Source organism: Aphidius gifuensis, linkage group LG2, assembly GCF_014905175.1.
Source record: "Aphidius gifuensis isolate YNYX2018 linkage group LG2, ASM1490517v1, whole genome shotgun sequence".
Lineage (NCBI taxonomy): Eukaryota > Metazoa > Arthropoda > Insecta > Hymenoptera > Braconidae > Aphidius > Aphidius gifuensis.
Genome location: NC_057789.1, coordinates 16,459,695 through 16,486,822, shown reverse-complemented (window position 1 = coordinate 16,486,822; position 27,128 = coordinate 16,459,695). Strand labels below are relative to the sequence as shown.

Genomic DNA, 27,128 nt, shown 5'->3' with positions numbered 1-27,128 from the left:
TGTAAATAATAGTGTTAAGTGAAATAAATACAATTTTATTAGTTAAATTTATCAAGCAATTCCAAAGCCACGTCGGCGCCTTATTTTTTTACTCTGCCAATCCTAACATACAAGTAGACAATAAGCTTTGTGCTAAACAGTAATATATTTATGTAAGAAAAAATAATGTCCAAGGAAAAGCAGTACCTAAAGAAAAGATGTAGCTAAGGAAAAGATGTATCTGAGGAATTGTTTGCCAAAGAGTTATATTTTAAGCAACATTATTTCCTTAAATTATAATTCTTTGGCAACCTTAATTCCTTAGCTACATCTTTTCCTTAGCTACTGCTTTTCCTAGGACATTTGTATTTTTGAAAAATCAATTTACATGTATTTTATTCATAGAATAAATAAAAATGTCCAAAGAAAAGCAGTAGCTAAGAAAAAGATGTAGCTAAGGAATTAAGTTTGCCGAAGAATGATAATTTATGGAAATAATGTTGCTTAAAATATAATTCTTTTGCAACCTCAATTCCTTAGATACATCTTTTCCTTAGCAACATCTTTTCCTTAGTAACAACTTTTCCTTAGCTACATCTTTTCTTTAGCTACATCTTTTCCTTGGACATTTTTATTTATTTTTTGAATAAAATACATGTAAATTTATTTTTTAAAAATACAAATGTCCAAGGAAAAGCAGTAGCTATGGAAAAGATAAAGCTAAGGAGTTAAGGTTGCCAAAGAATTATGTTTTAGGGAAATAATGTTTCTTAAAATAAAATTCTTTTGCAACCTCAATTCCTTAGCTACATCTTTTCCTTAACTACTGCTTTTCCTTAGTTACTGCTTTTCCTTGGACATTATTTTTTCTTACATAAATATATTACATGTAATTTACTCCAAAAAAAAAAGTTGTCTGAAAAAAAAGCAGTAGCTAGAAAAAAGATGTAGCTAAAAAATAAATGTCGCTTACCGCATAATTTTTCTAGCTACATTAATTTCTTAGCTACATCTCTTCCTTAGCTACTGCTTGTCCATGGACATTTTTATTTCTTTTATAAATTAAATACATGAAAATTTATTTTTTAAAAATACAAATGTCCAAGGAGAAGCAGTAGCTAAGGAATCGAGGTTGCCAAAGAATTATAATTTAAGGAAATAATGTTGCTTAAAATATAACTCTTTGGCAACCTCGATTCTTTAGATACATCTTTTCCTTAGCTACTGCTTTTCCTTGGACATTTTTTTTTCTCACATATATATATTACATATCATTTACTTTAAAAAATAAAGTTGTCCAAGAAAGAGCAGCAGCTGGAAAAAAAATGTAGCTATAAAATAAATGTTGCTTACCGCATAATTTTTATGGCTACATCTTTCCCTTAGCTACATCTTTTCTTTAGCTGCATCTTTTCCTTAGCTACTGATTTTCCTTGGACATTATTTTTTTTTTTACATAAATATATTACATGTAATTTACTTTGACAAAAAAGCTTATCCAAAAAAAGCAGTAGCTTAAGAAAAGATGTAGCTAAGAAATTCATGTAGCCAATTGAATTATAGGACAAGCAACTTTATTCTTCTAAGTACTGCTTTTCCTTGGTATTTTAATTCATTAACAAATGAAATTGATGTTATAAATGAGATAAAAAATTAACGAACATAAGATCCGCAGTATGAATCGGCGCATGATTGTGGCTCCACCTTTAGCCTTGTTTTAGTCTCGTTTCGACGTCGAATCGAGGCTAAAAACCGGTTATACTGAGACTGAATAGAAAATACCTTAAAATTCATTAATTATGTTGTTTTATAAATAATAATTTTTCGTTTATCTATAATTTACAATAAAACTATATACAACAATTAAATAATAATATTTTTAAGTTTTTTTCCAACTTTTTTTTTAGCCTCGTTTCAGTCTCGTTTCGACGTCGAATCAAGGCTAAAAACCGGTAACGCCGAGACTGAATAGAAAAATACCTTAAAATTCATTAATTATGTTGTTTTATAAATAATAATTATTCGTTTTTCTATAATTTACAATAAAACTATATAAAACAATTGAATAATAATATTTTTGAGTTTTTTTTCAACTTTTTTTTTTTGAGCCTCGTTTTAGTCTCGTTTCGACGTCGAATAGCGTAACATTCCGACATCGAAAAGAGCTCGCTTCCGACGTCGATCCGAGCGTGAGGCTCGGAATTGAGCTTCGATCGATGTCGATTCGCGGCTGAATTTCTACCTGGGATAGCTTTGGTGATTTGAAGCCTCCACAAGAGCTGAATAATTATTTCGTTGTTGGTAGCATTAAATATAATTATAAATATCAAAATTATAATACGATTGTTTGCGGTCATCTATGTCTCAAATTTCTGGCTGGCAAGAGACTATGAATAATCAGTAGTCAAGGATGATTCATTTACTTTGACATTGTCGGGCGGGTCATAGACTCTTGAAACACAATACTTCCCGCTGATTGAGTTGTCAGCAAATGAAAATTATCGGGCTTGTCGAGTTTACAACATTGAATTATACCGAATATTGACGTTGGTAACAATAAAGTCTACATTAAATGTTGTAAACTGATTACAATTCCAACAGGAAGTAATGGAATTGAGGATATTGAAAGATATATCTAAAAATCAATATGTCAGAGTGACGTTACTATTAGTATTATACCAAATAATAATGTACTACATAGTGAGGTAACAAACGTATTCATTTTGAACTAGAAGACTCGATTGGAAGATTGTTGGGTTTTACAAAACGAATCCTCGAAGCTGATATTCTACGTAAATCTGACTTGCCTGTTGCCATATTAAGGTTGTTTTCAAACGAAATTCCCGCAATTTAATTTTCGATTTTTTTATTTTAATGTTTGGATGAAATAATTATCTATTTGGTGGAATTTTTTCGTAATTTTCCTCTGCGTCAAAATCCAGATAATTAGTGTCAAAGTTGACAACTTTAACAGGCAAGCATAGGGAGTATAGGTACGTTTGCGCTTGTACTTTTAAAACTCTCAATTCAAATTTTGATTTTTTTCTACAGATTTGTACACTTTACAAATACGAAATCAATGAAAAAAAAATTATCCATTTCCTCAGTGCCGTTTAAAAGATATTGGCCAATTACTTTTTAAATTTACGGGTTTCGGCCGGCTGAATTACATTGAAAATTTGGGGTACGTTCCAATACTGCCGTTCGTTTTTATTCTTCTAGCTCTATCCTTCTCTCTATCTCTTCTGGCTCAATCTTCCATCTCTTCTTCTATCCTTCTCTTACAAGAAATGTACGGTTTTGGAACCTCCCCCTGAATGTTTATTGCTAGAGTAGTATTAGTGTCTGTAAATTTAAGCCGGCAACACTCACACTACTTATGACGCATCAGTAAAGTGAAAAGATTTTAGGCATAAGGGGGCGCTATAATTTTTTTATTTAACATACGTTTGTAAGTACCCTTGTGAACTCAAAATGTTGCCCGGTCATGCGATTTAAAAACAACCTTAAAGGTCAAATTCAGTGTAATATAACAACTGGTGCATATGTGAATCAGTTCAAAGTTCAAACTATACATGAATTTTTCTCAGTTGTGCCTCCAGGATACAAAATTGTTGAAGTACCATCTCATGTCATTTATCTTCCAGTCACAGTGCGAGCAACTGATGTATTCATACATCAATTGCAATTAAAAATTGTCGATCAAGATGGTGAAATTCTGTATTTCGGTGGAGAAACTATTACAATTCGACTACACATTAAAGGTATCATTATTGGAAAATGCCGGATGGTAAATGTCTGATAAAGAATCATTATTCGATTCGAAAGGTTATTTTGATATATCAATACCACTGAGCCTGCTGCTAGGATTTGCTAAAGAATAATATAAAAAAATAATTATCAATGCAAAACATGAACTCATCCTTATAAAAGCAAATAGTGATGTGAATGCCTCTCTACAAGAACAACCTGCGGTAGGAAAAAGTCGTGAAAAAATACAAATTAAATTTCAAAACGTGGAATAGATTGTTCCATATATCAAAGTGTCTGATAAGAAGAAAATTCAACTTTTATATTACATTGCCAAGGATCCATCCATCGCAATCAGTTTTCGTACATGAGAATTGCACGAGTATCCACTATTACCTGCAACTACAAAGCAAAATTGGAGTGTGAAAACTTCAACACAATTGGAAAAACCAAGATACATAATTTTAGGCTTCCAAACAGGACGAAAAAACACTGTAACAAACAATTCAAGTGTTTTTGATCATTGTAACTTGCGTGATGTTGAGCTGTTTTTAAATTCACAATCATATCCTTATGGAAATTTGAATTCTGATTTTGCTCATAATCAATTCTCATTATTATATGATATGTTTGCATATTTTCAAGCTTCTTAATATGACACAGAAACACCACAACCATTATTTACAAGACAAAAATTTTTGAAAGAACGTCCACTTATTGTCATAGATTGTTCAAAGCAAAATGAATTTTTAAAATCTCGACCAGTAGATATTCGACTTGAATTTGAATCAACAACACAATTTCAGCTCAAGCATCATCTCATCCTTTGTTTTCACGTGATCGAATTGTTGAATATAATCTAAGTAGTGGTTCAGTACGCAAGCTCGTTTAATATTTATTCAATATGCCAGTAAACTTACTAATCCTATATTTATCTTTTAACAATATGTAAAAGAATAAAAAAAAAATAAATAATTAAATCAAATAATGTACATGGAAAAAAATTGTATATATATTATTTTCTTCTTATTTTATATATTACTGAAAATCAAAAAATATTATTATAATAAATGAACCAACAATGTATGTTAAAAATTTTTTTTTTATTTATTTAATGACTTGGCTCCATAGCGAACTTCCTATTTTGTCACCAACTTTACATCTTTTTCCTTTTCTATATTTTGCATTGTTTTTCCATATACACTGTTGTTCATTAATTTGAAAAAACTTTTGCCAAAGTCTGTGGTCGCTTGTTGACGCATATCAGTATTGACATCTATATATTTTTTGCGCCATAGACTTTGTTCAAATCTCAACACTCGATGGATATTCATTAATTTCATACTAAGCTCTAAATATAATTTTAAATTTCTATAATGTATCACATAATTTTTTTTTGGATATAATGTTGTCATTAATTTCGATTGTTCCGAATTTAGTGCTGTAAAGTGTTCTGGACATAATGGTCAATCTTTATGATATCGAAGTAAATTTTTTGGATAATCCAAGTCAACCTCTAAAATATAACCAATCTCAGATTCATCAGATATCTTTGTCACGTCAATGCTTAAATTATTTTCCCACTGAAAGTCACCATATGGAAGATATTGACTCATGCCTGCACCATATAAATTATTTACATCAAAATACATGATATATGATCCTTCTTTATCTGAATTATATTTATCACCCATATATCTGTTATTGGCTTTGGCATACCTATTCATACATTGTGCAACACTGCCTCGGGATCCTTACTCAATGAAAAGATGCATTGCTGGGTCTGTTAAAAGTTCTTAAAAGGATAATAATGCCAATGATATAGCAACAATCAGGCAAGACTTGAATAATAATTCTTGGCTAACTATTGCTTAAGTTGAAGACAGATTTAATAGAAAAAATAATCTAGTTGTTTTTAATCTAAATGAGCCATCAGCACCAACAGCTGCTGGCAGACAAACTGATGACACACATAACATCGCTTATTTAATACATTTAACTAACTCAGCTACTGCAATTCAAGCATCAGGTACGGTCAAGGTCATTAGGATTGGCAAAATAAATAATCCTAATAAACCTAGACCTTTAAAAATCATTTGCAACACTCCTGCTGACTGTAATATATTATTACAGGAGTTGATGTCTTTAAAATCCAAGCCAGATATGAAAGACTATCTGAAAAATGCTGTGTTCACCAGAGACAAGACTGTGATGCAGCAGCAGAATTATCAACAAATAAAAGCACTATTAAATCAAAGATTGGCAGCTGGAGAAACAATTTTGTGCATACGAGAGGTAAATGGCTTCTACGTGATTAAAAATAAGATTACACATCTTAACGACAATACTATGTCCATATCACAACATCAACAACAACAACAACAACAACGACTATTATAGTAGACTCATATTACTTGATTCTAATTGGTCTGGGTTATTATATTTTCATATTTTTGATATCTTTATTATTTATTATCACTTGAGTAACTATTGTAACATGACATTTCGAGTCAGCTACCTTCTCGGACCGTTGCTATGGGAATTAATATTTTTAAATAATATTTATAAATAAATATAAATAAATATTAAATATATTATTGGTTTATTCGATTTTTAGGCCAAACAATAATACCAAAAATTAATAAATGAGAAACATAATAATAATAATAACTGAAAATCGTAGTTTCGTAACTCAAAATTATACAATAAATTCTCAAACGCAATAATAACAATAATAACTAGTAAAATGAGTAAAATCGGAGTAGAACCATAAAACCTGCTGTAAATCCAACTGCAACACTGCAACGTAACGGAAACGGAACGGAAACTCAAACATAATCTTAATCGTAGTCGAAATCGTAAACCAAATCGTAGTCGTAATCGAAAATTAAAAGCACAAAATTAACACCAGAAACTCAATCGAAACAAACCTTCCATAGGCTCAGTCTTCGAGGAAAACCTCAGGGTCGCTCAGGGTGTGGGTTATGGAGAGAGGGACGGGTAAAGTTGTGTGTGAGAATAAATTGAAGAATAAATTTAACAAACAATATTTTAAGCAAAGCAGTAAATTAACATTTATATTCAAAATCTCAATAATAAAATACAAAACATAATTAAAAACGTATCAAAAATCCAAAATAGCATATTTCATAACCAAAAATTAGAATCGAGAATACCTCAACTTAATCGAAATCTGCTTACACAAACCGCCAGTAAATCGACTCTAAATCCGTAAATAGCCTCAAAAGATATTCATATACAAAAGCAAAACTAAAATCGTGATCGGAAAATTAATTTACGCGTTATTCTACCAAAAATCCAAATTAATTAAATCAACTTAATCGTAGATCGTCGTCACAAACCTCCAATAATTAATTTAAATCAAAGATACACGCGAAATTAATAATCAAAAGCTAAACAAGACCAGGACTAACTTAAGTCAAACATAACCAAAACGAACACGAGGCTACTCTCAGGGATAACCCATAGAGGCTCAGAATACTTGGTTATTCAGAGAGAACGACTGTTCAGCTCGGAGTCCCAAAGCAGAGAGAGAGTTTGTGCTACTCTAAAACAATACGTAGTCTGAATTCTTATACTACTCCCCTCTTCTTTTTGATATAGTTCGTTGAATAGTATACTCTCCGCATCAAGCTGGAGTCTCAAATAATAATAATAATAATCAAAATACGTATTACCGGGTTCTCCCGGATTTCTATCAAACAAAAATAAAAAAAAATAAATAAATAGTATTTTAAATAAATATTCTCTGCATCAGCTGGAGTTTTAAATACAAAATTAAATAAATAATTAAATAATATCACCGGCGGAAAGTCTAACAAATAAAATAAGATGGGTTTTTAAGGTAGGCGATGAATATCGCTACACTATATAAATCTGGATTTTATTGTAACAAAATGTGTAAATACCCCTTCTCGTTATCAATCACCTTATTATTCGGAACAACAGTTCACTCACAATTTCAAATCAATTAACTTTGATCTCTCGCTGGGTGCATTGATGTCTATGTCTTGGGAGGTGTTACTAAACGAATGTGCAATAAAATCGTCTACTACCAATATTGTTCAAGTTACACACTTTGTAAATATATAACTTACTGATAATTTAAACTAGTATATAAAAACATCTAACATGAAGTCATACATTACATTATTTATTATTTGTATACCGTACTGTTGTAAATACTTGATTTGAAGCCTAATAATTGATGTATTTATAATTTTAGAATTTTTAGATTATATTAATGGTCAACCACATCTCGTTACCATTGTTATATTACAAGTTTATATGCATAGATACGATTAAATATTGAGTACATACTACTTTACTCATAACATAATTAATTGATCAACAATTGTCAACCATCAAATTAGTGACTACTAACGTCAACCCTTTGGGTTACCTGGTCTATGTAGTGATACAATAAAATAAAATAAAATAAAATAGCAAAATATATTTTTATTGAAATATTAACTGTCTTTTATTCTTTCTATTGTTTTGTTTTTTCAAACATTTTAATTTTTTTTGGGGAATTTTAATTTCCTAATGTTTTCGCTTTTTATCTGGATCCCCCCCCCCCCCCAATACGGTAGACCCCCCCTCCCCGCCGAAAATTTTCTGAGTCCCTTAATCTAAATACGATAAATATGGAAAACATTATTAAATATGAAGGAAAATATAGAAAAATCACTGAATATGAAGAAAAAAACGATGAATATGAGAAAATATCAGTGAATATGAAGGAAAAATTACTGAATATAAAGAAAAATACGATATATATGGAAAAATACGATAAATATGGAAATTATCAGTAAATATTAAAGAAAAATCACTGTATATATTTTTTTTTATTTTATTTCATTTTATTTATTCATAGCCACGCAGCTCAATGAAGGCTCATTATGTGGCCCAAAAAGAATTACAGGTTTTACAATGTGTTTTCTCAGAATTAGTATCAACAGATATTTGTGAAATAAATTACTCAATTGAAGATCGTATGGAGATTTACATAAATTATGAATTATAAACGATAAATAATAATTTAAATTATATTATATGTGCAGTTTTTTTTTTTTTTTTTTTTTATTTTTTATTATTATTATAATTTGACTCATTATTCATATGGTATTTAGTGTGTCCCTATTAAGGAACAATAAGACACGTGATATGGATGGCATGTGAAACAAATCAAAGTCGTTGAATGTACTCGCAATTTCATTGACGCTATTAATGATAATAAAAATTAGTGTACATTTATCCAAATTAAACTTAACAGTTGGTGGATATAACACATAGTTTTTTCTATCATTTCGTCCTCTATGAATCCATACAGGTAGAGATTCTAGTAACTGTGGACAATAGATTTTATTATTTACTAGTTTAATACAGAATATTGCAGCAGTACTATACTGGCCTAGGTATGTGACTTGTGATGAACGATCAACTAGGTAAGATGTTAATAAAGAAATTATTTGACCAGAGAGGCCTATGCTTTTTTATAAGAACAACAATATTGAGCTTATCGAAAGCTTTACTAAAGTCTAAATAAATAACATCAACTTGGAGTTTATCATGAAGGGCTTCATAAATATAATTATTTACTGTTAAAAGATTGGTTATTGTTGATCTTCGTGGTAAAAAACCATGCTGATTGTCTTCTACTACTGATAAAAACAATCCATGAATTCTACCATATAAGCAGATTTCAAGTATTTTAGAGAGGCCTGATAGCACAGAGATTGGTCTATAATTGTCTATCATGCCGTTACTGCCATTGTTGTGTACCGGGACAATCTTAGCCACATTCCACTTACTTGGGAACAAACCTTGTGATAATGTCAAGTTGCATATGAAAGTTAAAGGTTCAAGGAGAACATCTTTACAGTATTTAATCAGGTTACATGGTATTCCATCTAAACCTGCTGAGTATTGGTTAGGTAATTTGGCTAAATTAGTAAGAATGTCATCTCTTGTAAAACCGTCCATATCACCAATATGTCTTAGTGCACTATTTTTTGTGTTACTTAATTTTAAGTTATTAATGTAATTAATGTCAGAACTACTCATAGGTTCGAACGTACTAGAGAAAAATAGTGCAAACTTGTTTAATATTGTTTGAAGATCACTGGTTTCTTTGCTAATAATTATAAAAGATGACGGTATACGAGTGTCGTTTCTAATATTATTTATAAAATTCCACAGTGATCACTCGTTAATGTATCCTCAACAGTATTTGAATATTTCTTAGGATCACTTCTGTAACTAATACCAATTTGACCATTGAGTAGTTTAACGATTTCCAGTATGATACTGGTTATACAATATGTATTTACATCAGATTTAAAAATATTAATTTGATTATTAACAATATTATCACATTTTGAATTTAATTTATTTATTCTATTATATCTATTAATTTTGCGTATATAAAGAAAAATACGATATACATGGAAAAATATCAGTAAATATGAAGGAAAATGTAGAAAAAAATATGTCAATATCAAAGAAAAATCAGTAAATATAAGAAAAATTACGATAAATATAGGAACATATCAATTAAATTCTCCCCCCCCCCTCCAACCATAGTGGATCCCTCGAAAAACCCTTAATTAATCTAAACATGATGAAATGGGAAAATATCGGGGAAACATCAGTAAACATAAAGGAAAATATAGGAAAATATAGCAAAATATCATGGAAAAATCACTGAATATAACGAAAAATATGATAAATATGAAAAAATATAAAAGAAAAACCACTGAATATGAAAAAAAAATATGATTTCAATTATGTTACCCCCTCTTAATATGCGAATGGCAATCTGAAGAAATTATCAAATAAATCACAAAAAAAAAATAAAAATGAAATGACAAGTTTAAAAAAAAACAGAAGAAAATAATACAATATATGTGACTTAAGATATAATAATGTGAAGAATAATCAGAATCCATTTCAGTCAAATTAAAAACAACATATAATAACCAAAAATTAATGACATAAAAATAAAAACAAAATTAATGCAACAACATCACATCATCAATAGAAAAAAAAAAAAAACATCTATCATTTTTAACCAATTTGAGAACAGATACAACGAAATTTTTGAAATCATAAGCCAATAAAATCGAAATGGGTAAAAGAAAACAAGAAGGGAACAATCCAAAAATGAAGAAAAAAAAATAAAATTGAGTGATAAAAACACAACAAAAAATACATTGATCAAAAAGAAAACTAAAAAAATAACAGATTTAAAATTGAACACAATATGGTAAGTCAAAAATTAGAAATGAATATAATTTACATAAAAAATTAAATTAAAAATTCAATACAGTGATACAATTTGAGCACGAATTATAAATAAAAGTGAAATAACGGAATGGAAAAACGAACGAGGAACTGATAAAAAATTTACGATGAACATATGTGATGAGATTGACAAAATAAGATGTATTTTTTTTTTGGAGAAGCTGCAAATAAAGATCATGGATTGATTGAGGTACCATTATCAACAAAATGTATAAAACGAAAAGGAAAATTATTAACATATGATAAATTATTAATTATTCAAGTTGAACAAAATATATATGATCACTGAAGGATTAGTGAGAAAAGTTAATAAACAAAAGATAATAAACAGAGGCTGATATAAAATTCGAAGACGATGAGAAAAATGAAAATATAATAAAGATTAATTTCGAATTGAAAAAATACAAGAAACCATCTACCAAATAATTCATGTGTAGGTAAAATTATTTTAGCAAAAAAAAAAAAAGTTTTTCAATGCTGATAATGTTATTATATAGATATCACCGCAGTCATAATAGCAATAAATGAAGTAGAATTTATATATGCAATGACAGGACGGTTATTAAAAAAAAGAACAATAACATTAGCAGACGACAGTGATTATGAAGTAAAATAAAATTTGAATAAAAAAAATTTAATAAACCAAGTAAAGATACTAAATTTACTAAAGAAAATATGGAAGGAACAAACAAAATGATGAATAATTTTTAGTTGTAACAATAATCATTGTAACAATAGAGAATAAAATAAATTTTTAATCACGAATTTCAATAAAGAAATTAAAATTCCCCCCGCAGGGCAGGCACAGCAACTGTTTCATCATTTTTTAAACGATAGTTTAACAAATCATGTAATCGTGGGTTAAGAACTTCTGAAAACGCGTCGTCTTCAGATGACGAAATTGGCTTGATAACCTGAACGGTTTAAGCAATTCTACTTGCTGATAAAGCACAACTGCCATCTTTTCTTGGCTTTCCTCGAGGACAAGGCTCCAAGTTTGCTAATTGAGTCTTCACAGATTTGAGATTTTCAGCGGGGTCATGTATTGTATTAACCAAAGCTTTCAACATGGTGTTAGAGAGATCCTTATCATCACGAGAAACAGAGGGACCTACTTGTTATTTTCTTTTCCGAGATTTTGAACCAGAGATATTTCCAAAAAACCTTTCTTCAAAGGTAGCCGTACTTTTACTCTAAGCCAACCAGTGCACTGAACTTCTGCGCAGCTCGAATGGAAGTGGCAAGCCTTCCACGACAAGTCGTCATTGCGGCAAAAACCAAACTTAAGAAATCCATTACTAACAAGTGAACAAATGAACGATACATCTACGAGAGCTAGAATCGAGACGACTGATATATCGAACAGAAACTTACAATCGAGATATCAAGATACAAAACGAGAACCGAAATCAAGAAGATATCAATTGAACCTTTATTCATCTCTAACCTGAAAAGAAGGTAAAAAGATAACCAAAGAACAAATCATTTCGTTTTTACTATTTATTACACAAAACAATTATTCGGGAGCACAGACAAGATCCTCCTTCGTTAGCTATCTCTATGACATCGAATCTGTACGCATTAATAACACTGACTCAACAGATGGCTAGACTTGAACCTTTATAGTCACTTCAGCCGAGACCCCTTCGAATTATTAACAACTAACTCCCATTAGTTATTAATAATTCAAACGACAACGAATGAATAATCGGAGTTATTGACCTATATCGAGCTATCATTTGATTATTTGTTTCGAGAACTGACGAAATAATCAAATTTGTTACAATATGTACATGAGACACGAGACATAAGACTTGAGCCATAAGACGTGAAAAATTCTACGTTAAAATGATAGATAGAATCAAATTTTTTCCGGGCAAGTCTATTACTGACCAATAAGATATGAAAAATCCCACATTAAAATGATATAATTAAATGTTGTAGAATATACAGGGTTTCTTATTTGTAGATAACTTTTAAGAAAGAGAAAATCAACTAACGAGTAATGAGAAAATCTACATGAATAAATTCATAAAACTCGTCTTCAAAAATAGATATCATAAAAATTGAACTAACATAAAATTTTTCCATATGACAGCACGTTCACAATTCCATACAGGTTTTTTTCTTTTAAAAGCTTGCTTAATATGATATTGTTTTTGTTTCTAGGTGTTCCCGCTTCATGAAATTCCGAAACTCGAAAAACTACAGAAACACTGGGTCCAGACATTTTTGAGTCTTCAACCTATCGATGATATATATGAGTATTTTGGAGTGAAGATAACGATGCATTTTGCATGGTTAAGATATTATACTATGTGTCTCGTTGTTCCTACTGCATTGGGTGTCATATACTGGGTAAGTAAGTTAGAGTCAGTAAAGCAGATAAAAGAATGAAATGTATGTAACACAGTAATATATAGTTGCATGACAGATAAGAAATAATTTTCAACCTAACCGCAAATAACTTGTTTATAGTTATCGAGGGACTCAGTAGAGACTCAAATCACTTTTGCGAGATGACTTACCGAGTAATAGTATCAATAGGTTGCATGGGTAACCCGTCACAAACTTTTGATTATTCAAATAATGAATATAAATCAAAACTACAATTATACTTTCCTCATTAATATCAATATTTTTTTATCTGATGACCTATCTAACGATTGAACTCGTAAAAGCCAGGTTCAAGATTTTACTGAAAAATAAATATTTTGTTAAGGTTACTTATAAATAATTAAATCGTCACTCAATTTTTTTTTTTTTTGGCTCATTTTTCAAATGAAATAAATATCTATACTCTCAATTTTTTTCAATTTTTTCTGACGTCGTTTTTTTGAGATAAATAATGTCAAAGTTGACAACTTTTATACGCGAGGATAGGACTATAAGTTGATATACCGTACATTATTATTTTTAAGGAGTTCGTTTTTCACTAAAAAATTTTCAAATTACTATCAAATTGTAGTGCTCGGCAAGACGAATACGATTAAAAAATTTGAATTTTTTCTGACGTTGATTTTTAAAAATATTTAATGTTAAATTTTGAAATTTTCGTCTTTCTCGCAACGAGAGGACATGGAAGAATTGCGATCCGGCAACACTGCTCTCTTCTCCTTGTTTACTTTTCACTTGCCAAGCGGGGTGTTATACACCAACGTGACATACACAATGATGCGCTGTAGTAGTGGTAGTATATAAAAAAATACAGTGTCTCACGATTTCCATTTTGCTTGCTGGAATAGTGTTGGTGCCTATCTGTTTACACACACACTACGATTTTTAAGGCAAAAGCGTCACAAAATTTTTAAAGAGGGGCCACAAAATGAACGTAGTGGTATACGAGTCCTCCAAGCCTAAATAATAGTACGACTATGTCCCTTGTGAGCAACCTTAAGAATGCCCGATTTCGCATTTGTTTCTTTGTCACGTTCGCTCTATTTATTTCTTCCTTTTCTTCAATCCACTACCTACATATACGTGTATAAACGCGCATTCTTATGAGCAACTGTATTTCTTTCTTTTGAATGATTTTCTTTAATTTTATCTATTTTTAAAAAATTGAAAACTCGAGATCTTTCCCCGAATAGTTTCTTTACATATTGCGATAGATTGAACGAAAGGAGTGAAATAACATTAGAACAAGAATTCTTTACTTTTATATAGAAAAGAAACTCGTTTTTTCCCTTTTTAATAAACAAACTATGTGAAATATTCTTATTTTAAAAAATCACTTTATTTTAGCTAATTTCACACTAAAAGGTTTTTATTTTGCTATTATTTTTTTTGTTTATTGTGAAGTTAGCTGAAATATAGTGATTTATTATTTTGTTTTTTTTTTTTTTTTTAGTTTGTTATTCATTACATTAGCGGTCAATTCGAATTAATTTTTTAATGATGTTTATTTAGTTTTTTAGAATAAACATTTATAAATTACTTATTTAGATTTTTTTTTTCCTTTTTTTTCAGTTTATTATTTGAGTTATTAGGATGTTTTTATTGATTGATATATTAGTTTTTGTCTCTGGCGGTATAAACGCGATCAAGGAATTCTTTAAGAATATTTCGATCAGTGGAAAAGCGTGAAAAAATTATTAGAATCACCAATTTTATGATTTTCTTGATTTCCGTTTTTTTTTTTACTCAAACGATTGTGGCTACTATTTTTGAATTTTATTCTCATGATGTCGGGGGTACAAATGTGATGTGGCATCATATAATTTTAAACATATTGAAAATCATGAAATCTAAAATTTTCTAAATCTAAGTGATTAAAAAACTCAGGCTCCCAGAGACCCCTTATTCGCCCCTGCCTCCATTTAGCTCTCATCAGTTGTAGAATTCTCGAGATAATAGGGTTTTTTTTTTGAATTTTTACAATTTATTTTAATATTAATGAATTAAATTAATTTCCTGTATAATTATTTTCACTATTACTTTGGACTATAATTTTTGGTTTAAAAAAAAAACTCACGGAGAAACCCGCGAGAAGCGTGAGTATGAGCTAGTATTCATAAAAAAATTGAGTAATTCTTTTAAATCTTACACAATCGAATATACAAACTATCGTGAGATAAAACCGCCTAATGGTATCAACAATGGCTAAGGAATGGATGTAGCTTACCTGTTAATTTTTCAAGAATTCATTCAACCAACGAAATCAACAGGCGAGACACATCCGGTCCCTAGACATTTGTCAATAGCTTGTTTATCTAGTTGAAGAATCAAGAGCTATTGACAAATGGCCGAAGGAAGGATGTGACTTATCCGTTCATTTTTTTGGCTAAATGAATTTTCGAAAAAAAAGGCATGTAGTGGCGCTCGCTCTTAATTTTCAGTGTTCCGTAGGTCACTTACGTTTTCGATTTGAATGTGACTTATTGTTATTTCGCGATAAAATGTAAAGTTCTGAATCGAATTGGCTTTTGAGATGCTCATTTTGTTTAATTTTTTTTCCCAAAAGCAATCATCATATTTTTTTTACTTTTTGGGCTTTATTCGATTTAATATTCTTATTCTCCCATTTGTGAATATTGACCGAATAATTCCGCCAATGTCTTAATCGACGAAGCTTTATTAGTAGACTTTAGCTGTATTTTTGATGTGTAAACATCTTTTGGCGTGGGTTGGGTATGAAGTGAGTAGTATATATAGGAGAGTTCTGGGACACCCCCCTCTTGCTGTGCCCCCTCGCCCGCAAGACCCGAGACCCCTGATGTGATTCGCGGGTGATTTCCCGGAATCCGCCAGGCCTCACCCCAGTGGGTCCGCGAACTAATTAATCAGGTCAAATCGCTGCAGGTGTTCTTGAATTAATTAATTAGGTCAATTAATTAATTAATTAATTAGGTCAATTAATTAATTAATTAATTAGGTCAAATTGCCACCGGGGGTCCTCTCATTAATTAATTGGGGCAATAGTGCCATGGGGGTCCAATTTTTGTAAGACGCTATATTGTTTTTTCTGTAAGTTGCCATATTGGATTTTTTGACGTCATATTGGTTTTCTATTAGTATGACGTTGCATCACATTATTATTATTGTCCAGAAGATGTCATAATGTGTTTTCACAAGACGCCATATTGCATTTCGCAAAGGTAATTATTGTTATTATTTTTCATTTGTTGTATTGTTAATAAATTTGAGTAACCTTTAAGTAATGTTTTTTTATTATTATTATTTTATATGTTATTATTATATTATAATATATTCTTATTTTTTTCATCAATAAGAATAATAATAATAATTTAATAATTTAATAACTTCCAAAATATTGATATTTTCAAAATTCCCGCAAAATGTAGGTAATGTATTTCCCGTTTTTATCTTTGAGTTTATATGATATGTTTAGTAGGGCGCTGCCGTCTCGTTTTGTCAGCGCTCTATGTTTTGCGAATATCCACGATTTTCTTAAAGTTCGATTCGTCAAGGTATGCAGTTGTTTGAGAAAAGTTTTGAAGGAAAATAAAAAATGAGTGAAAGAGTCAATAAAAAGGTAAGTCATTCAATTTATTATACAATTAATTAGTTTTCTTTTAATTCATTTTATTTTATTTATTTTTATTTAATAAATTAGTTGTGTGGCTTTTTTATTATATATTTTTTCTTCGCTGAACGTGTGTGCAATCAAGAGATTTACACACGTGTTTTGCAAAGAAAAAAATATTTAATATAGAAAAAAAAAGCCACACCTCTAATTTATTAAATAAATAAAAATAAACGAATTTTTTATGTAAAAGAAAATACAATAAACATAAAATTAATATGAAAAACAAAAAAAGAATGGTTAGAACGCATGCTTGAAAAATTGCATCACGCAAGCACGTTTTCTAACCTTTTTTGTTTTTCTTATCAATTTTAATAAATTTTAAATTAATTTATTTTGTTCTATTAATTTTATTTTATTTATTTATTTTTATTTATTTGATAAAATGAACAGTTTTTCTATTATATTTTTCCTTTCACGCACGTGTTTTGCAAAGAGGGAAATATAATAGAAAAACTGCTAATTAATGAAATAAAAATAAATAAAATTAATAGAATGGAATAACATAAAAAACAATACAATAAATTTGATAAGAAAAACAAAAAGGTTGGTTAGAATACATGCTTGAAAAATTGCATTACGCAAGCACGTATTCTCATCAATCATTTTTGTTTTTATTATTAATTTTATTGTATTTTATTCTAATTCATTTTATTCTTTTAATTAATATTATATCATTTTTATTTATTTTTATTTCCAGCGTGTAGGTCTATTGACAAGACTTCAAGAAAGAAATTTGAGGGTCCGATATAATGCAATGTCCAGGTCGGAGCAAGATAAGCTGGAGCAGGAGTCATCCGGAGAAGCTACCGTCCCTGTTCGCACTAACGAAGGTTTTATATTTTTATATTTTTATATTTTTATTTTCTATTATTTCATTAATTACTAATTTTTATATATATATTTTTTTTTTTTTCGGTAAATTTTTAAAGTTTTTGCGTTTCCCTTTTTTTTTTCTCTCTGTCGGTATTTTTTTTTTCTCTCTGTCGGTATTTTTTTTTTTTTTTCTGTCTTGTATTTTTTTTTTTTTCGGTAGATTTTTAGAGTTTTTGCGTTTCCCTTTTTTTTTGCCTTGTATTTTTTTTTTTTTTTTTTCGGTAGATTTTTGCGTTTCTTTTTTTTCGGTAGATTTTTAATTTTTAAGTAATTTTTTTTTATTTTTTTACAGGTTGCTGCGATGGAGAACGAAATGGGTGAGCCATTTTATTGTAAGCATATTTTCTTTTCTAAAACTAATTTTTGTTCTTTATTTTTATTTTTTTTTTTGTTTTTAATTATTTGTTTTTTTCACTTACAGTGACAAGAGATACGCGCAATAGAAATGATGTAGCTGTCATCAACTTGGTGAGTGATGATGATGATGATGATGATGATGATGATGATGAACCAATACATTGTAAGTATTTTTTTTTTTTTTTGATGATTTTTTTATTTTCAATAATTTTTCAGGAGAAGATTTTTCATTGTTGTTTTTTTTTTCTTTCTACAGTAACCAGGGATACACGTGAACAAGAATATGATGATGATGACGACGACGATAATGATGATGATGCTGATACAGTGATTTTGGAAGAGGAGGATCTGATTGGGAGGTTAGAGGATGCTGATTTGTACAATTGCTGCTACAGTCCGTCTAAAATAACTAGAAGAGGTCGAATCTGTCGTGATCCAATGTGGACACAAAATTCTATGTTCTTTTGAAAAATGAATTGAATAAATAAATAATTTTCAATTTTCAAGTATGTTGTTTTTTCTCATTATTTCCTATTCTAAGGTTTTTTATTTTCACGTTTTTCATGTTTCTGTTTCATTATTTGTTTATCATTTTTCAGTCACATTAATTTTTTTTTCTTCAAGTAATGACTTCAAGAAAATGACACTGTGTCGCTAGTTGTTTAAAAAAAATGAAATGGTGGCGCTAGTGTGATGATGTCGCTAGTGGTCATCAAAAAGTGGGGATAAAGCTAAATAAATGTCAGTACATCTAACTCATTTCATTGTGTTCTGCTGCAAAGACAAAATAGTCACATAAAAAATATCAGGTGAGTCTTAACAAAAATTTTGATAACCAATAAGTATTTTTATAATCCTTGGATTTTTTATAAAATTTCTTAATAACTAATAAAATCCTCCATCTCAAAATTCAAATAAATGATTACATACCACTGCAAGGTGGTAATTCATCTTTCGTTGAAATGCCATCATGGATACTGAAATCTCACTCAGTTGTAAACGTCAAAAATTCTGATAATTTTTGTTTCGTATGGTCAGTTTTAGCATGTTTATACAAAGCGTCTTACCATAGTGAGCATGTAAGTCATTATACAAAACATGTTGATAAATTAAATTGCGACGGAATAACTTTCCCGATAGCATGGGAAAGAATCACAGTTTTCGAAAAACAAAATAAGTTAAAAATTAATATTTATGATAAAGATGATGATGATGATGATGATGATGATGATGATGATGACGAAAGTGATGATGATGATGATGAGAAAAAAAATAAAAAACATAAAAAAGAAAGGGTTGTATCATATTATATAAGGAAAAATGAATCAGATCATGAAACGATTGATCTTTTAATGGTTGAGAGAGAAGTAGAAGCGGAAGACGATGATGATGATGATGTGGTTGTTGTTAATGATTTTAATTCACGGAAAAATTTGGCACAATATCATTTTGCATGGATCAAAAACTTATCGAGATTAGTGAGCTCACAAATTTCTCAACATAATGGGAAGAAAATAATTTGTGATCGTTGCTTATGTCATTTTCAATCTCAAAAATCGAGGGAAAATCATAAAAAACTTTGCAGTCAAAAATGTAAAAGTGCAATGAGATTACCGACTGAAAAAAATAATATTTTACAATTTAAAAGTTATAAACATCAATTAACGGCACCGTTTATAATTTATGGTGATTTAGAATGTTTATTGGGAAAAGTGCAGAGTGAAGAACTTGAAAAAAATCAAATTTATCAGAAACATGTTCCAAATAGTGCAGCATAGTATTTAAAGTGTAGTTATGATGACTCACTTTCCAAGTTTAATCTTCATAGAGGTAAAAATTCAATCAAATGGTTTATTACAGAGCTTGAACAATTTGCTCATCAAGTCAATAAAATAATAGATGATATTAAACCAATGTCTCTCACACGAGATAAAGAATTACAATTTTTGAATGCTAAAAAATGTCATACTTGTGATAAAAATTTCACGAAAAATGACGTGAGAGTAAGAGATCATTCTCATTGGACCTCAGAATACCGAGGTGCCGCCCATCAAATATGCAATATAAATTATCAAGAATTATGTATCATTCCTGTAGTATTTCACAATCTCACAGGCTATGATGCACATTTCATCATCAAAAAACTGAAAAACCAGTTCCGAGGTAAAATCGATATACTTGGAATCAACGAAGAAAGGTATATTTCATTCAAAAAATCTGTCAAAGGTACCCGCATAAAATTCAGATTCATCGACTCATATAGATTTATGGCTAGTTCCATAGATTCATTATCAAATAATCTAGATGATAATAAAAAATCATTAACGAAAAGTCTCTGTAAAAATGATGATGAATTCAATTCAATTACAAAGAAGGGAGTATTTCCATATGATTATCTTGATAAATGGGAAAAATTTGATGATACAACACTTCTATCGAAAGATCAATTTTATTCAAATAAAATATGCACATGCTCTGAATGTTTGGCAAAAGTTCAATATAAAAACACTCGGGGAATATTCTGATTTATATTTACAAACTGATGTTGCCATTTTAGCTGATGTTTTTGAAAGCTTCAGAGCTGATTGTTTGAATTTATATAAGTTAGATCCAGCACATTATTATACGCTACCTGGACCTAGTTTTAGTGCAATGTCGAGATATACTCAGATTAAACTGGAATTAATAACTGATCTTGAAATGATGTTGTTTATTGAACAAGGTATAAGAGGTGGTTTATCACAAGTGTCAAATTGATATCGAAAAGCGAATAATCGATATATGGGAAACGAATATAATCCTGAAGAAGAAGAGTCATTTTTAATGTACTTTGATTTAAATAATATGTATGGAGCAGCAATGAGAGAATATCTTCCAACTTGTAAATTTGAATGGATTGATAACTTTGATATTTCAATATTAAATTCAACTGCTGATAACTCGAAATATGGATACATTCTTGAGGTTGATTTACATAATCCTGCAAGTTTACATCATCATCATAAAGATTTTTCGTTAGCACGAGTACGTGAAAAGCCACCTCTAGAAACCAGTAAAACTCCAAAATTATTGGCAACTCTAGATAATAAAAGAAATTATGTTATCCATTATAGAAATTTAAAACAATATTGTTCTTTAGGGATGATTATTACTAAAGTTCATCGTGTTTTAAAATTTGAACAAAGTGCATGGCTTCAATCTTATGTTGATCTTAATTCAGAGTTACGAAAAAAAGCCCGTAGTGCATTTGAAAAAGATCTTAGAAAATTATTCATCAATGCAATTTATGGTAAAACTCTAGAGTCTGTAAGAACTCGTAAATCAATAAAACTTGTACAAAAATATGGTGGTAGAGGTGGAGCAAGATTTTATATCTCAAAGCCAAACTTTCACAGTTATTTAATCATTGATGATCTTGTAATAATTAAGATGAAACCAACAAGTATACTTTTCAATAAACCAATTTATCTTGGATTTTCTATTTTAGAAATATCAAAAACAAATATGTATGATTTTCATTTCAATCTTTCCTCACTGAGGCATTTTTTACCCACTTTTTTCCACGCGTTTGCGGTGGTAAAGTGAACCATTATTCCACTGTTACCTAAAAGCGTAACTTTCACTTTACCGGAAACGTAAACTTCATTTTACCGTAACTTCCATTTTACCTCGGACGTCTTTTTCATTTTACCGGAAACTATTTTAGGAATATTCATAGATTTTAAAGGTGGCGCAATTCCACGTTGTACTTTATCTTATAACTATAATGCCATACCATACCACTCTCCTATACCTCATATACGTTGTCTCACGACATGTTGCAAACTTGCAACCTGTTTTATTTGTGCCTTGGTTATGACAGTTAATTGTGGTTTGGTCAAAAAGATTGTATTATTTAATTATTTATTATTGTAGAATAATTCAAATATTGTAAAAAAAAAAATTAAAATAATATCAACATTATCATATGATATTAAAAAAAAAAAAAAACAATAGTGATTCAATTACAAATTAATTTTTTTTGACAAAATATGGCTGAGCAGGCTCACTGGATAGATGAAAGCAGTGAATACAGTAGTGATGATGGTGATAAAAATAACAATGAAACTGAAAAAAAAATAGTTGATAAATATGACAGTATTAATAAATAATTAATTAATTTAAGATACAGTGTGTAATTTTGTAAGCTTCTTGTTGCAATAAAAAAAATTAAAATATATATTATTTTAGTCTGAAAATATAATTATTTTTTAATGACAAAAAAGTTCGTTTTTTTTTTTGGTTTGTTTTTTTATTTATTTATTTTTTTTTTACATAAAAATTAAAAACAAACTTCTAATTAATATTGTTTATTATTTATACATTTTACTTTTTTTTTTTTTTTATATATTTCGACCTTTTTTGAATATTAATTCCATTGCTGCTGATACCTCTTTTCCAGTTGTATTTTTAAGTCCAACAGCCCAGCTGAATTTTGAAAAAATATCAATGACTGATAAAATATAATTGTAACCAGAATTGACCTTTGAATGTTCAATCATTTCTACAAGATCAGCTTGCCATGTTTCATCCTTATCACGAATGTCAACTTTACGTCGTAAAAAATTTTATTCCTCACTGAAGCATTTTTTTTATTACTTTTTTCCACGCGTTTGCGATAGTAAAGTGAACTATTATCTCACTCTCCGCTTCACACGTCTTTTTCACTTTACCGTGCGTAACTTTTATTTTACCGGAAGCGTAACTTTCATTTTATCAATTGATATTTTTTACGAATAACGTCTTGTACTTTTTCAATTTCACTCAAAAATTTTGTTTCATCAACTAGTTCTTGCTCACAAAGAGGCATGTTGATCCTTCGCGATTTTACAATTAACTGATCAAATTTAACAAATCGTTTTGTTATTTATAGTTATGAAGCAGTCAAAATTTTTTCTATATCTTCCTTTATCTATATCTCTATCTTTATCGATACACAGAAAGCAATATTTTTCTTTCCAACAATCCACATACATCCGACGGAATTTACTATACTCCATATCAATATTAACATGATCATGATGTATATGCTTTAAATTCGTATCATCTTGTGTAAAGATAATCAGAAAATTAATATTATTACGTATCAAATGTTTAGGTATTCGCGCATATGATTGACAAAAATAAAATGAATCAACAGCTTTATGTCTTCCCATACAAAAAAATGCTTTAATATGATCCTGCTTTTCAGTTGCGACGTCATCAAATATAAACAACGAATTTGGTTTTGCTTCGTCAACTGGTACGACTTGATCGTTGTCAGAAAATTTATAGTAATTTATTTCTAAATATTGATATTTTAGTTGGTATAATGATTTACTATAAATATAAATATTTGCAAATCGTCAATCATTTGGATCAACGATTAAACTCATTGAAGCGTTCGTTTTACCACAATTACTTCCTCCAATTATCGCACATCTTATTGTATTTGGTAGTAAATCACCATGTCGTTTTTCTATCAAACCATTATCACTCTTTGATGTTATTATATCAAAGTTTATAACCGGGAATTTTAGAGCTTGTTTCTGGTATTCCATCGTGATGATCACTGAGCTCAAATCATATAAATTTAACCGTTTTATACCAAAGCAAATCAGTCTGTTATAAACTATGATTGAACATACATCAAAAAAGAAAAAGAACAAAAAACGTTGTGAAAAAGGAATACTCAATAAAATAATTAACAAATTACTATTCGAACTTCATCTACTTGGTTATTCATGTTGCGGGCCAGGTACCAAGTTAGAAAAACGTTTATCAAGAGGGGATCAAGGAATTAATCCTTCAGACGAAGCTTGTAAAAACCACGATGTTGCTTATTCGAAAAATCGCAACGATATCAAGGCAAGAAACGCAGCTGATGATATTTTAGCTCGTGAAGCAGCTAAACGTGATTTTTCCAGAGACGCAAGTTAAAGTAAGAGAGCAGCAGCTACATTTGTTACTGGAGCAATGAAAATAAAATCAAAATTTGGTATGGGTTGTGTTACTGAGAAAAGGAAAAAGAAATGTACGAAGAAAAAAAAACCATTATCTTCGTTGAAAAATAAAAAAATGAAAAAGAAGACTGGAGTAAAATTAATAAAAAATAAAAAACGTGCAGTTAAAAAAAAGAAAATAACAAAAAAGAAAATATCATTTTCAAAAATCGTAAAAGCAGCAAAACAAGCAATGAAGGGATCAAATAATTCATCAGTTGCAATTAAATCAGCAATAAACGGTGCGAGAGCAGCTATTGAAAAAAATGGTGGAAAGAAAGCTATTATAGTACCTAGAGTTTTACCAGTCGCTAAACATATCGGTGGTGCACTACCACTTTTAATCCCGATTTTCTCAGCTATATCAGCATTAGGCGGGTTAGTTGGTTGAGCATCTGGTGTTGTCAAAGCTATCAATGCAGTAAAGACGAGTAAAGAACGATTAAATGAAAATAAGCGACATAATAAAATGATGGAATCGATTGCCATCGGAAAAGGACTTTTTTTAACACTACATAAAAGCGGTATGGGACTTTATCTGTCTCTAAAAAACTTCAACTGATGCTACCACAAAGAGCTTTAACTGACGGTGATTTATTAAAATTTGCTAAACAATCAAAAATTGCTAATTTTCGTGGAGTTTTTATGCGAAATGATATGCCAAAGGATGGACCATGGAAACAAGAGTGTGGAATCATTAATTTAGATGATAAAAGGAATCCCGGAACACATTGGGTAGCATATAAAAAACTCAATAAAAATTCAGCAATATACTTTGATAGTTTTGGCAACTTACAACCACCGGAAGATCTTGTCAGTTATCTTAATGTTGGTAGCATCAATTAATAATAATCATGAATGTTATCAAGATTAGAATACGTATAATTGTGGACATTTATGTCTTGCATTTTTCACTGGAAAACTATAAAAGTAGAGGAAAACAAAATTTCCAATTATTTATTTATCAACCTTGAGATTGAACGATACATTTACTTCAACTCTTACCGGTAAATCTTCAGTTTCAGAAACTGATTTCTTTCCACCAATACAATTATCAAGTGAAAAAAATTATTCATTAGCACTGATTTCATTTTTATCATATAATTCATTACCAAATATCGATCGTGAAAATAATATAATTTCATATTTTGACAGTTATGATACAATTGAAATACCAACTGGAAGTTATGAAATAGATGATCTAGCTGCTTACTTAGAAAAATATCGAATCAAAATTACATATAATAAAAATACTTTACATTCATATATCACAAGTGAAAGAGACATTGATTTTGTAAAACCAAAAACACCAGCACGTTTACTGGGATTCACACCGAAACTATTGAGGGCTCAGATAAAACATGAATCAAATTACCTAATTAATGTAGGATGTAATAAAAGGATATTATTTAGGTAGACACTGTGAGGCAATTATTGTATTAATATTATTAGCGTTTATTTAAATTTCAAATACAAATTCATTTACGTCTTACACAACCGTCGTCTTAGAAATCTCGTTGCGAACTACCTGTAAAAAGCATACAACTTTCATCCCTCAACATGCATTCACACCATTCAACCTTCTCGAAAATTCTACTCTTTTCTAATCTTTATTGTTTTTTCCATACCATGTGTTTTTTCTTAAGCATAACTAATATTCTTTCACGGCCACAGCATTCATACAGATTATACCCCGTAGACACGCTCGGCCATTCCTAAACATCAAACATACTTTCCGATTTTCTCTTTTCTTAATACCTTCGCCAAACATTTCCATTCGTCTCACTCACACATCGTCATTCTCTCTTCTTGCATTCCTACAACCGGCCGTCCTGCACCATGACATCGTCCTCGATGTCACTCCCCTCTTCGTACTGTGGTCCGTCGGCTTTGGTTGCATCTTCTTCATCTTCTTCTTCTTCTCTTTCTTTAGTCGATGCCCACTGGGCCCATGGTTTCATGAAATCTGCTGCAGTACTTGTTTTTATTGCACCTTCATGCTCACCAATTTTTTCCACGACGTATCTATTATTTCTCAATACTTTTACAACTTTGTATGGACCCAGGAATGGTGTGTGTACTTTTAAACCTGGCCCAAATTGAGTCCTCTTGATAGCGACAATGTCACCTTCTTTATACGACTTCGCATCAATTCTTTTCTTGTTAAAATACTTTTTATTTTCTTCTTGTACTTTAAGCAAAGACTCTCTTGCTTCCTCTCTCATCTTGGTACGGTTCTCTTTGAAAACCTCGACTAACTCGTCTTCTATTATTCGTCTCAAATCTACATCATCTTTAAGTTTTATTTTTGTTCCAATTAACAACTCAAAAGGAGATCTTCCAACGCTCCTGTTTGACGTTGCATTCAAAAACTGCTGTAGTCTATCTACATGCTTATACCATTCTAATGGATTTTCTATTGACAGTTTTGTCAACACAGGTATAAGAGTTCTGTTGATTCTTTCTACCTGACCATTCCCTCTCGGCACTCCCGTCGTTACCAACACATGCTCTATGCCTTCTTGTTCGCAATATTGAGCAAATGCCTTTGAGGTAAACGCCGTTCCTCTATCTGAGATTATTCTCCTTGGGTTACCAAAGTTGACAGCTTGTTTCTGTAACCTTTTGATAACTTCGTCAGACGTCGTTGATTTTGTTGGATAAAGCCAAACAAACTTCGTGAACGCATCTACTACTGCGAATAGATGACAATAACTCTTTTTTGTAGACGGCATTGGCCCCAGATGATCGATGTGATATGTATCCAGTGGAAC

General features: G+C 30.0%; 2 protein-coding genes across 5 annotated transcripts in view; both read left to right on the top strand.

Moving 5' to 3' along the window:
* LOC122849215 (anoctamin-8-like) overlaps positions 1-27,128 on the top strand; it is a 317,470-nt gene that overhangs the window by 130,991 nt on the left and 159,351 nt on the right. For all 4 annotated transcript variants that reach the window (XM_044147874.1, XM_044147875.1, XM_044147873.1 and 1 more), the window contains one exon: positions 13,225-13,413. In XM_044147874.1, the coding sequence (XP_044003809.1) occupies positions 13,225-13,413 (189 nt within the window). The remainder of the gene's footprint in view (positions 1-13,224; positions 13,414-27,128) is intronic.
* Positions 16,325-19,656, top strand: LOC122849241 (trigger factor-like). The gene is made up of 4 exons (XM_044147919.1): positions 16,325-17,934; positions 18,270-18,309; positions 18,399-18,497; positions 18,591-19,656. Exons 1-4 carry the CDS (start codon positions 17,854-17,856, stop codon positions 18,800-18,802), a joined length of 432 nt encoding a protein of 143 aa, XP_044003854.1. The 5' UTR covers positions 16,325-17,853; the 3' UTR covers positions 18,803-19,656.